The sequence below is a fragment of the Carcharhinus amblyrhynchos genome, chromosome 1 (genome assembly GCF_965287045.1).
Source record: "Carcharhinus amblyrhynchos chromosome 1, sCarAmb.v2.hapA, whole genome shotgun sequence".
Taxonomy (NCBI): domain Eukaryota; kingdom Metazoa; phylum Chordata; class Chondrichthyes; order Carcharhiniformes; family Carcharhinidae; genus Carcharhinus; species Carcharhinus amblyrhynchos.
The window spans coordinates 69,411,134-69,424,960 of record NC_137324.1 but is presented as its reverse complement, the minus strand read 5'-3'; the positions used below and the strand labels follow the sequence as shown (position 1 = coordinate 69,424,960).

Below are 13,827 nucleotides of genomic sequence, written 5' to 3'. Positions count from 1 at the left end.
AGCCTCAGAACTCAGTAGAAGTCATTGCTGAGACAGCAAGGAGAAACATGAAGAAGAGTGATGGTTGCTGGAGACAGTTAAACCCCAGAAAGGTGGTGGGCTGGGCACCTGAGTGCGGCTTTGTAAAATCCCTCTTATTTCCTAGCTGGATAACTGCTCCCAAGATCTTATATTCCCACAGTTTGTAAAACCTGAGCTCAGAGGCACATAGAAACAATACCAAGTGGTTCCACCTGACCGTCCCTTCTCATTTGTAGGCAATATATTATTTTGATGCTTTCTCCATTCTTTTATTCTCCCTATTCACCTGCATTATCCAACTCATTACCATTTCCAGCAGCAGAGTTGATGTAGGGACTTTGTATATAGATTATTAAATAGTCTAAACAGGTAGAAGAGCCACATCATTTTGAGTGACTGCAGTATTTACACCAGGAATGTCCACTCTTGCAGTTTTATTTATCCTAATGACAAGTAGACTGTAAGAAAACACAGAAAGCATTAATACCTTTCCGATGAAGCTGAAGGGACCCTAGTAGACAGACCGATTTCAACATTTCTGTTGTGTACATTTCCAGACAGCACTGAAGCTGGATGTAAAGTCTGCAGATTTCAGGATGGATTTCCCCATCTTCAGCACTGAAGAACATAAATGTTGAAGTGTTAATTTCAAAAAGTATATATCACATTCAAAATAGTATTAATGGAAAAAAGAAAGGTCTGTTGTATTTCAAATTCCTAATTTTTAAAATATGTTTGAAAGACATTGTTTTCAATGCTGCTTGACTAGGACCCCCTCCAGGATGGCACAATGGCACAGTGATTAGCACTGCTGCCTCACGAACCAGGGGCCCAGATTCGATTCTCGGCTTGGGTCACAGTCTGTGCAGAGACTGCACTTTCTCCCTGTGTCTGCGTGGGTTTCCTCCGGGTGCTCCGGTTACCTCCCACAGTGCAAAAGACATGCCGGTTAGGTGCATTGGCTGTGCTAAATTCCCCCTCAATGTATGCAAACAGGCACCGGAGTTTGGCAACTAGTGAATTTTCACAGTAACTTCATTGCAGTGTTAATGTAAGCCTATCTGTGACTCCAATAAATAACATTTAAACCTCCTCCTGCTGTAGTTTTACCATACCTTGAAACCAGACAAATAATAATCTTTTAAAACCTGCCTTTGGGGAGATATAATTGACAATTTCACAACAGCAATATTAAGGAAAAACAATGGAGGCATAGAGAATCAAATAAATTTTATGGTGCAGAAAACAGGATTCAGACATCGTGTCTGCATCAACCAAAAAAAACAAAAAAAAAATTAGCCGCTCACTTTAATCTCATTTTCCAGCACCTGTTCTATAGCCTTGCAGGTTACAGCTCTTCAGATGCAGATCCAAGTACCTTTTAAATGAATTGAGCATTTCAGCCTCAATCACAAACTTAGGCAGTAAATTCCAAACACCCACTGAGAAAATGTTTCTTCATATCCCCTCTAATCCTTCCAACAATCACCTTAAATCTATACCCCCACCAGTAACTGAGCCCTCAGCTAGGGGAAACAAGTCTTTCCTGTTTATCCTATCTAGCCCTTCTTAATATTGTACAGTTCAATTAGGTCACCCTTTAGCCTCCTTTGTTTGACCTCTCCTCACAGATGCCCTTTTTAAGCACTGGCAACATTCTTGTAAACTTCCGCTGCACTCTCTCCAGCGCAATTATGTCCTTCCTGGCTCTACTCTCACCCCACAGATGCTGTCAGACTTGGTGAAATTTTCCAGCATTTTTTTATTTTGCTTTTATTTATGTCCTTCCTGTAATGTAGTGACCAGATCTCTACACAAAACTCCAGCTGTGGCCTAACCAGCGTTTTATACGATTCAATCATTACACTCCTGCTTTTGTATTCAATATCCCACCCAATAAGACACTCCATATGCTTTCTTGACCACTTTGTCCATTTTTCCTGCCACTTTCAATATGCACTCTAAGGTTTCTCACTTTCTCAACCCCTCCCAATATCTTCCTGTTTACTGAGTATTGCCTTGCTTTGTCCACCTTCCCCAAATGCATTACCTCAAACTTTCCCAGATTGAATTCCAGATGCCACTTCTCTGCTCACTCAACCTAAACATTGATATCATTCTGGACTTGACAGCTATCTTCTTAAATACACAGCCAATTTTTATGTCATCTGCAAACTTCCCAAACATGCCACCCACATTAAAATCTAAATCACTAATATATACAAAAAATAGAAAGGGCTCCAACACTGAGCCCTGTGGAATCCCACTAGAAACTGTTTGTAATTCGCTAAAAACAACCATCAACCTTCGTTTTCTGACACTGAGACACTTTTTTGGATCCAAACTGCCACCTTCTCCTGTATCCTATGAGATCTCAAATACATGTAGGCAACATCCACTGCATTACCCTCATCAATCCTCCTTGTTACTTTCTCAAAAGATTCTATTCAGTTAGTAAGACACAAATCATCCCCTAACAAAACCATGCTATCCCTGATCAACATTTGCCTTTCTAACTGACAACCTATCCTGTCTCTCAGAATCGTTTCCAATAATTTTTGTTTGACTAGCACCAAAGACAGACTGATTAGCCATTACTTTTCTGGCCTGACCCTTGCACCCTTTTTAAATAATGGTACAACAATCACAGACCTCCAATCCTCCAAATGTGAGATGCCTATACCTAGTGAGGATTGTAAAATCATCCTCAGATCACTTTTATATTTGAGATATTTTATATCTCAGATTTCTTCTCTCCTCTCTTTCCTAACAAAAGCTGAATCTGTGGCATAATAAATAGCAATTATTAAGTAAGCGTTAAACTTTGACTTACAATACATTTTCTATTTTTATTGTGCATGGATAATTTTTAATGTATTAACATTAGAAATATTATCCTTGGATATCTCATGAACTCAACAGGCGGGGTTATCTGCCCCCACCTTCTCCCCCGCAACATATTTCCCATTGGCGAAAGTGACTTGCCAATGACCGGTGGCGGGGTCTTCTGGTCCCTCTAATGCCTAAGGGGTTTTGTGTACCCGACATTTTCCACTGCTGAGCAATGCAATGTTGGGGGGGGGGGGGGTGGTCACCATTGGCAGGGCTGGAAGATCCTGTTGATGGGAGGGGGAGGAAAATTTCAGCCAATCTGTCTAAATGTAGTCAAGTTATGGGATATATCCTCTTCACTGTTAAGTGGTAAGAACATTGGAACATATTCTTGCTTCGTAGTAGGAGTCAGCCATGCAGCCCTTTGACCTGATTGTGCTCTCAATTCCACTTTCTTGTCTGTTCCCATAGCCCTTGACTCCCCAGTCAATCAAAAATCTAAATCAGTCTTGAAAGGTAAAATCAGGCAGGTGCCGGGAATGAGAAGATGGGGATGTGGTCCCTTTAGTTTTAACCTAACCTGCTTGGCCAGGAACCAACATCAATTAAACTTCAGCAGGTCTGGTATGTGAGAAATGCCTCAACTGAAAAGCCAATCGCATGTGTCTACAATAATGATGGTGATAACTGGCTAATAAGGCACTTCAAAAATATTAATGCGAGATGGGAATGTTCTAGGGTAAGCCCTCTGTGAGAGACAAAGGACCAACAATAGAGAGAGGTACAACACATGGAGGAGTGATCGCAAGAATGGTAGGTGAATGTGAATAGTTTGAAGCTTCCACTTATGACTATCAGGTGTATGAATACTTGATTGAGCAGCTTAACAGAAGTAGTTAGCCCAAATTTACTGAAATTGCACCATAGGATCCCTACAGTGCAGGAGGAGGCCATGTGGCCCATCAAGTCTGCAACTACTTACAAGTTAGTTGTGGATTGATTTCTTTCCAGCTCTTGCTATAATTGCAGAAATTGTGTAAAGCTACTGACGTCTACATGGAGTGGTGTGATATGTACTGAATGACTTCCACCTGACTTCAAGGATTCTGCACAAGCTACCTGCTCCCAAATACAACAGCAGTAGTTTGCAACCTGTTTGATCACAGAATGAGCAAAGACAATGCAAAGCAGAACAAGCAGCTGGAAGAGGAAGGATGAGGAGTGGGAGAAGGGCTCTCAGCTGCAGGTCACATCCACTCAGTGTCTTCAGGAAACATCTCCCCTATCTGAATCTCATCAAAATGATGTCAGTCATCCCTGATTTGCAAAGGATGTTCTCAATGAAATCTGCCATGTGCTGCAGCCACAAGTGCAAACATGGAGTTGATTTGATTTGATTTATTATTGTCACATGAATTAACATACAGTGAAAAGTATTGTTTCTTGCCCTCTATACAGACAAAACATACCATTCATAGAGAAAGAAACGAAAGAATGCAGAATTTAGTGTTACTCTTATAGCTAGGGTGTAGAGAAGGATCAACTTAATGCAAGGTAAGTCCATTCAAAAGTCTGACAGCGGCAGGGAAGAAGCTGTTCTTGAGTCAGCTGGTACGGGACCTCAGCCTTTTGTATCTTTTTCCTGAAGGAAGAAGGTAGAAAGAAGAACGTCCAGGGTGCGTGGGGTCCTTAATTATGCTGGCTGCTTTGCCGAGGCAGCAGGAAGTGTAGAAAGAGTCAATGGATGGGAGGCTGATTTGCATGATGCATTGGGCTATATTCATGACTTTTTGTGGTTCCTTCTGTTCTTGGGAAGAGCAGGAGCCATACCAAGCTGTGATACAACCAGAAAGAAGGCTTTCTATGGTGCATCTGTAAAAGTTGATGAGAGTCATAGGTGACATGCCAAATTTCCTTAGTCTTCTGAAAAAGTAGAGGCGTTGGTGGGCTTTCTTAATATAGTGTCGGCATGGGGGGACCAGGACAGGTTGTTGATGATGTGAATACCTAAAAACTTGAAACTCGACCATTTCTACTTCATCCCCGTTGATGTAGACCGGGGTATGTTCTCCTTTACGATTCCTGAAGTCAATGACAATCTCCTTCATTTTGTTGACATTGAGGGAAAGATTATTGTTGCTGCACCAGTTGACCAGATTCTCTATCTCATTCCTGTTCTCTGTCTCATCATTGTTTGAGATCCAATCCACTACAGTGGTTTCATCAATAAACTTGAAAATTGAACTGGAGGGGAGTTTTGTGCTTTCACATTTCATGTTGCATTATGATTTTTTTATGACATCAAATTGCCAGTGTGTGTTCAAAACCTTTATGAGTTTGACTGTTTCCAGACTGCTGCAGGAGAAATATCCCCCAGGTTTTTGTCCACTGTTGCACAGGGGAGTTTACTGAACTCTATATTCCGAAGTAAGCTCAAAACATATATTCTCTCTCTCCAGAGAAGCAGAAGGTATGTGGCTTTACCTACATGTAGACTGTTTTGCAGGCGCTGCATGCCAATCTGAGATGGACCACATCCAAAAAGGGTTCCACTCCCTCAATATCCAGCTGATGTGCAATCATACATAGCAAGTCATGCAATCAATATTCAGTATCCTAGCTGCAGTCACAATGTCTTCATCTGTAGCAGCCTGTTATACCATTTCCATTTAAACCACCACGCCAAACAGAAGTTCGGTGACTGGGCAATAGGATATAAGGAACAGCAGAACATAAGGAATTGGAGCAGGGACAGACCATATGGCCCATTGAGCCTACCCTACCATTCAAAATGATATTGGCTGATTCTGGACTTCAACTGCATTTTCATTCCCACTCCCAATATCCCTTAATTCCCTGAGAGACAAAAGATCAGTCTATCCCAGCCTTAAATGTGTTCAATGATGGAGCATCCATAACTCTCTGGGGTAGAGATTTCCAAAGATTCATAATGCTTTGAGTGAAGTAATTTCTCAGTCCCAAATGGCAATTTATCCTGAGCCTGTTTCCTCATGTTTTGGGTTCCCCAACCCATGGAAACACTCCCTGGACAGGATTTTCCAGTCGTGCTCACCCCAAGGTCAGAACATCCCACCCGAGGTTAATGGACCTTTGCATGGCCTGTGTCCCACCCGCTACAATTCCAGCGCAGGGTGGGAGGGGAAACTTCCTCTCTGTGTCTACTCTATCAAGCCCCTTCGGTGGCACGGTAACACAGTGGTTAGCACTGCTGCTTCACATCTTCAGGGACCTGGGTTCGATTCCCAGCTTGGGTCACTGTCTGTGTGGAGTTTGCACATTCTTCCCATGTCTGCGTGGGTTTCCTCCAGGTGCTCCAGTTTTCTCCCATAGTCTAAATATGCGTGGGTTAGGTTGATTGGCCATGCTAAAATTGCCCCTTAGTGTCCTGAGATGTGTAGGTTAGAGGGATTAGCAGGTAAATGTGTAGGGATATGGGGTTAGGGCCTGGGTGGGATTGTGGTCAGTGCAGACTCAATGAGTCAGATGGCCTCCTTCTGTACCATGTACTCTCTGTACTATGTTTCTAAGATCCTTCAGGATTTTGTAGGTATCAATGACATCGCCTCTCATTCTCCTAAACTTCAGAGAATATAAACTCAAATTACTAGACTTTGCACTCGATATCCATTGACGACATGGCTCCTGACTTTTGGTGCACAACTCATGCACAAGTTGGGAACAAGCACGTAAAAAACCATAATGCAACATGAAATCTGGAAGCGCAAACCATTGGAGTGCTTAAACAATGCTTCCACTGCCTGGACCACTGCAGAGGAGCCCTGCAGAAATCAGCAAAGTGGCACATGCTCGCCATCATGAGAACACAGCCCTTACTTAAGCCGTACGTTGAGCTGCTGAGGAGGAGGAGGAGCAAGAGGAAGAGGAGAAAGGAGGAGGCAACTCCCGCATCCCCTTTCTGACTCAGTCATTCACGACTGGCTCACTTGACAGGGATACCAATGAATGAAACGTCAATTTTCCATTCACCAACAGATCAATAGCTGACCTTCCTGTGTCCCTGACCATCACCGCATCTGTTTCACAAAATCCAAAAGTAAAAGTCACGACAAGGTAAGCACTTCAAGCAGATTTATACATCAAATCACACCATATTACACACAAATGTCAAATAATCACTCTTGTTCATTCTCTTGTATCTTCTGCCTTTGCTTGTCCTGGTGCTTGAACACAGTGCTACGCCTGCAGCTGCAGCCTGGCTGGTGAAAGGCTGCTAACTGAGTGGAAAGGACAGTAGTTAGCCTTGCAGCATGCCCTTGAGCAACTCTTGGCTATTTTCAGGCTGCACAACCTTGGCATGATGGCTGCCTCCATCTGTGCTGATTGGCTAACAGAAAACAACAATGGACTGGCAGGGAGGCAGTGATGGGAAAATAAATAGTCATCCTGAGAGCAGGTTCCTGCTCCACAGAGTTACTGCCAGTTACCTGACGTGGCACCTTAGCAATCCTGAACATATATTGGAGGACAGAAGGACAGAAGGCTGAGATGCTGAGACATGCTGTAAACCAGAGTGATAATGATAGCAGTCTGAGTTGTGGCAGAAGCTGAATTTGTCAAAGACCAGAGCTTCTATTGCTGCAACCAGAAGTCGGATGATTTCGGCTGTTTGTGCTGCAATGCACGTGAGACATCAATCATCAGATGATGCATGGATGGAGTGTTCACATGGAGCTGGACACTTCTTCCAAATTAGAGAGGAATCTGTGCAAGGACCTGCATGTGTCAAATTATGCTGGACTCCTCTATAGTCCTTGGCAATGTGGAAAAGATATAACTGAAAAGGCTGCCTTGTGATTTTTGTCTATTTGACATTCTTTTTGCATTTCAAATTCTAAGAATTATTTGCATCTATAAACTCTTCTAAACTCTCCCTTTATGCTTTGAATGCTAATCCTAAATTTGCACTCACTTGTCATCAAATTGCAAATTAGTGGAACCAATTATCTTGTCAAATCCTTCCCAACTTTCATTATATCACCCAATTAAATGTTTTTCTCCTCCTGGAAATTCAACAATAGGTTTCCAACTACTTCATCTCAAATGTATCTTCTCATACCTGGTCTCATTCGAGTGAGCCCTTATTACATCTTTTCAATAGCTGTGATATATTTATTGCAATGAGGTATCCAGAAATTCACACAGTACTGCAGTTGTGGCTTAACCAGTGTTGGGTTCATCATCACTTTCTTTTCCTTTGTTCACATATATAAAGCCAATGCAGTTGGCTCCATTTAGCCTTCAGCAATCCTACTTATATACATCTGTGCATCTGCAACTTTAGATCTTTATCTTCAATGTGGATCTTCCTGTTTTCTGTTACTTTTCCCAAAATGTATCCCTTCATATCTATCAATGTTGAACTGTATTCCACCTTACCTGCTCACTTTCTTTACCTGTTTACATTTCCCTGCATCTCCAGCATTCTCCTCTATAGCTCACATGCCTTCTATTTCAGTATTGTCAGCAACTGTTCATATTCTTTCTATACCATGTCCAAAACATTTATGGGGTTTGTACAGCTCTTAATAAGAGAATAATAGGAATACAGGCTTGGGTATTCGTGCAAAAGCGTGGAATTGAGATAAAAGATCAGCTATGATCATACTGATGAGCGATGCAGTTCGAGGAACCAAATGAACAAATCCAACAGCTGCTCAAGTTCAGACAGATCCACCCATGGCTCCATCTTGCGTCCTATCGTTCAGCCATCTACTAGCCATGTTGCCAGAGCAATTGTCAGTGGCATCTGCAGAGGCCTTGGACATACAGAAAACATCAGCTGAAACATTTCTCAGGAATGTTTAGGCATAGAGAATGACAGTCAGTGTTGCCATAAAGTCTTAATTTGAAGCTCTTGGAAATACCAAAAAGGATTTCAGTGATCTCATAGAAGTATACAAGCTCTATTCACAGATATTATTGTCCACATTAAGCACTCCACTTCTATTTATTTATTTGTCACAAGTAGACCTACATTAACACTGCAATGAAGTTACTGCGAAAATCCTCTAGTCGCCACACTCGGTGTCTGTTCAGGAGATTTAGCATGGAGAGGGAGATTTAGCGTGGTCAATGCACCTAACCAGCTCATCTTTCAGACTGTGGGAGGAAAGTGGAGCACCCAGAGGAATCCACATAGTCACAGAGAGAACATCCAGACTCCACACAGACAGAGATCCAAGCCAGGAATTGAACCCAGGTTCCTGGCACTGTGAGCAGTAGTGCTAACCACTATGCTACCATGTCGAGTGCATCATGCATGCAGAAGTATAGGAACCAGTGGGATGGCTTTTGTGTCACTGCCTTTCACTTGCCAGTATCTGTCTCTGGCAAGGGACACGAGAAATTTGCATGCACCCTATCTGAGAACAGAGGAAGCTGTTGATTTTGTCAGAAGGATCATTTGGATCTACCACATCTATAAGTGGACTGATAGTGGTATCAAACTGGTTCTCAAGGAACCTTTACATCTCTCCTTTGCCAGAAGAAAGTGCCAAAAGAAGAAAAGCACTAGAAAGATCACTCAATGCTACTAATATATTTCAAAGCACCACATCACCTTAACACACAGTAAATATTCAAAACATAAAAATCTGCAACCTTTGGGGCATTAAGCAAGCTCAACCAAGAGTTGAATATGCTGCAGTGGTACATCCATCTGCACTTAAAATGTAAGGATTTGGGGCTAACAGCAGAGATTCTGTTCTCCATCCTCAGCTGAGACCCAGAAAAGTATCTGCAAGCAGTGAGTTCCAAAGTGAGGTTGATTCCAGCGTAACTGTCAGGATCACACTACGCCCAACCCCATTCCCCATACACTTTTTTGGGGAATAAATGCAGCACCTCAACTAAAATTTTCAAACAATTGTAAAGTTATCTTTGCAAAGCACAATAGCAATAAGAAATATTTGAAAGGATAATTCAATAAAAGTAAAAAGACATGAATTCAAATATGAAAGATTTGAGACTTCCTGGAATGATGCCTGGTAATTGAGTTACAATGCCTTGTGGAGGTCAACGATGGTCTGGTAAATTTGTGTTCAGCTTCTAGTGACTTGTTTCCTCCTGCAGTTCAAATTGTGGCTGTTCCTTTCCCACAATCAAGCATCATTCCCTTTTACATTACTGTGCTTTTCAGCATTCAACATATTACTGCCTTCTGCCAGTAGATTCTGGCTTATTGTAGTGATGCAGTCCGAACATCTAAATCACTGTTTAATCAGGCCAAGTCTTATTGCTTTGTGTGTTTTTTTGCTGAGGTGTTTAGAATTGCATACCAGTTTCATGAGCTATGTTTTCTGGCATAACCTACATCTCCAAGGGCCCTTGTTGTCACTCTTGAAAAGGAGAGGAATCCAACAGTTCCTTAGGATATGACCACATCGGCATTAAAAAATGAGCAATTATATACAGAAATTTATGCTGGTGATCAGAACATTTGCATATTCTGGTAAGGCTTCAGTGCATCATTTTATATTTTAGAACTAATTGTGTCTATCAACCCTTCTGACATGTCATCAACTAAAATATTTTATTTTGATGAATAAAGCCACATCCATTTGTTCAGGCAAGCAAGAAAGATATCCTTTAAACATTTATTTTCACATTCTCTGCGCAATGATGGTGTGAAGATTTGTAAAGTGTTTACTTGATTATATGCAAGTGGAAATGCACTTATATCACTTTGATATGCAATTTGTACCTTTATTTCATTACTACATTTCCATAATGCCTGCTTAACAGGCTGCCTATCTCTACATGGAAGCAGCAATCAATCATTAGCTTTCACATTACTAACACTGGGTGTGAACGTCTGCTGACCCAACACACTGCATAAAGGCAGACATTCAGACCTACCAAGGTGAGTTGATCCCAACAAGCTTGGTTATTTAACTAAAATGAACATGCGGCCACACCAAAAAGGGCACATTTTGGCCACCCAGGAGCCAGAGATGGCTGCAAACTAGCATGGAGCAGTTTCTAGAAGGTGGATGACAATTCTGGCCTTTCTTCTATCATTGGCTGCCATATGGTACAATTATAATCAGCCTGCCAACTGGTGAAAGGAAATAGGGTGAGGGATTGGGAGAAGAGGGGCTCAGCTGGCCTTCCATATCTGGATTGTGGCCCAGATTCTGGGAAGTAAGAAATAGTCTGGAGGAATGTAACAGTAGGTGTATTGTTGAACTGGTAGGATGTTTAGAAAAACAGAGAATTGGTATCAACCAATCCATAATGACTTGGGACCAAGAATTATAGAGTCATAGAGGTTTACAGCATGAAAACAGGCCTTTCAGCCCAACTTGTCCATGCTGTCCTTTCTTTTTTAAAATACCTAAGCTAATCCCAATTGCCCGCATTTGGCCCATATCTCTCTAGACCCATCCTACCCATCTAACTATCTAAATGCTTCTTAAAAGACAAAATTGTACCCATCTCTACGACTACCTCTGGCAGCTTGTTCCAGACAATCACCCTCTGTGTGAATAAAATTGCCCCTCTGGACACTTTTGTATCTCTCCTCTCTCACCTTAAAACTATGCCCTCTGGTTTTAGATTCCCCTACCTTTGGGAAAAGATATTAACTATCTAGCTGATGTGTCCCTCATTATTTTATAGACCTCTATAAGATCACCCCTCAGCCTCTTACACTCCAGAGAAAAAAGTCCCAGTCTATCCAGCCTCTCCTTATAAATCAATCCATGTCCTGGTAGCATCCTAGTAAACGTTTCCTGCACTCTTTCTAGTCTAATAATATCCTTTCTGTAATAAGTTGACCAGAATTGCGCACAGTATTGCAAGTGTCTTGTACAACTTCAACAAGACATCCCAACTCCTGTATTCAATGTTCTGACCAATGAAACCAAGCATGCCAAATGCCTTCTTCACCACTCTGTCCACCTGTGACTCCACTTTCAAGGAGCTATGAACAGGTACCCCTAGATCTCTTTGTTCTGTAACTCTCCTCAACGCCGTACCATTAACTGAGTAAGTCCTGCCCTGGTTCAATCTACCAAAATGCATCACCTCACGTTTGTCTAAATTAAACTCCATCTGCCATTCATCACTGGCCCAAATGATCAAGATCCCGTTGCAATTGGAGATAACTTTCTTCACTGTTCACTATGCCACCAATCTCATTGTCAGCAAACTTATTAACCATGCCTCCTATATTCTCATCCAAATCATTAATATAAATGACAAATAACAGTGGACCCAGCACTGATCCCTGAGGCACACTGCTGGTCACAGGCCTCCAGGTTGAAAAACAACTCTCTGCAAACACCCTCTGGCTTCAATCAAGAAGCCAATTTTGTATCCAATTAGATACCTCAGCCTGGATCCCGTGAGATTTAACCTTATGCAACAACCTACCAAACCTACCATGCGGTACCTTGTTAAAGGCCTTGCTAAAGTCCGTGTAGACAACATCAACTGTACTGCTCTCATCTACCTTCTTGGTTACGCCTTTAAAAACACTCAATCAAATTTGTGAGACATGATTTTCCACTCACAAAGCCATGCTTACTGTCCCTAATCAGTCCTTGCGTCTCTAAATACCACAAATTAACTCTAAATTAACTAGCTATTTGAGATAAAAATGTGAACCAAGCCCTGGTGAGATGGGTTGTGTAATTGGAAAATATACTAAATGTTTGAGAAGGAAGTGATGAACTGGGTCGAATTCAATAAAATGTAAATAATTCCAAATTACACTGGAGCTTAATTTTGGGCAAACTTTTCATAATCATCAAATATGTAACTATCAGTTCGCTGTATTTTGTTACATACGGAGAAAAGATAATGGTGACAATTCTCCCATCCCCTGTGCTGAGTCTCCAGCAGCCGGACGCTGAGGTCTGTTCCCACACTCTTTTTTTCATTGCATCGATGACTGTATCAGTGTCATTTCATGCTCTCATCTGGACCAGAGTTAGGCTGACCACAAATATTCATATAAATCCACCTCAGTCGGACTGGAACAAGCAACGCTCCACGTAATCCAAAAAAGACAGTCAAAACTGTGTATTAACATTCTAATTTGCATAATGTATTCAGCTCCAAGCCGATTTGCGGCACAGAGCTGACGGTGCTGGAAATCCGGCTGCTGGAGACCCATGGAGGCCACGGCACCCAGCTGCTATAAAAGCAGCACAGGGGATGGGAGAGTTGTCACCATTATCTCTTCTCAGTATTTAACAAAATACAGTGAACTGATAGTTACATATATGATGATTATGAAAAGTTTGCCCAAAATTAAGTTCAACAGTGTAATTTGAATGTACACAGCTACCTCATCTACAACTCCTCCGATCCCACTCCCTGTTAGGACTCCATCCCATTCTCCCATTTTCCCCACTCACCCTGCCCCAATTTTATTGCTATGGCACTCAACCGGGTTCATAGTCTTTCTGCACTCACCCCTTTCCCTCTCTCCCAAACCATAATAGAATCATAAGAACATAAGAACATAAGAAATAGGAGCAGGAGTAGGCCATCTAGCCCTTCGAGCCTGCCCTGCCATTCAATAAGATCATGGCTGATCTGTCGTGGCTCAGTTCCACTTTCCCGCCCTCTCCCCATAACCTTTAATCCCCTCTCTTATCAAGAACCCATCAACCCGCTTCTTAAAAATATTTAGCGAGGCAGCCTCCACCACTTCAACGGGCAGAGAATTCCAGAGATTCACCACCCTTTGAGTGAAGAAGTTCCTCCTCAACTCCGTTCTAAACCGCCCCCCCTTTTATCTTGAGGCTGTGCCCCCTAGTCCTACTGTCTTTTTTGAGCGTGAAGAGTCTCTCCACCTCTATCCAATCCATCCCATTCATCATCTTATACATCTCAATGAGATCTCCCCTCATTCTTCTAAACTCTAACGAGTACAAGCCTAGTTTATTCAGCCTCTCCTCATAGCTCAACCCCCTCAACTCC

The 13,827-nt window shown here is 42.1% G+C and overlaps 1 protein-coding gene across 2 annotated transcripts in view; it reads right to left on the bottom strand.

Annotated features, from left to right (window-relative positions):
• rgs7bpa (regulator of G protein signaling 7 binding protein a) overlaps positions 1 to 13,827 on the bottom strand; it is a 77,620-nt gene that overhangs the window by 25,512 nt on the left and 38,281 nt on the right. For both annotated transcript variants that reach the window (XM_080186506.1, XM_080186514.1), the window contains exon 3: positions 509 to 639. In XM_080186506.1, the coding sequence (XP_080042632.1) occupies positions 509 to 639 (131 nt within the window). The remainder of the gene's footprint in view (positions 1 to 508; positions 640 to 13,827) is intronic.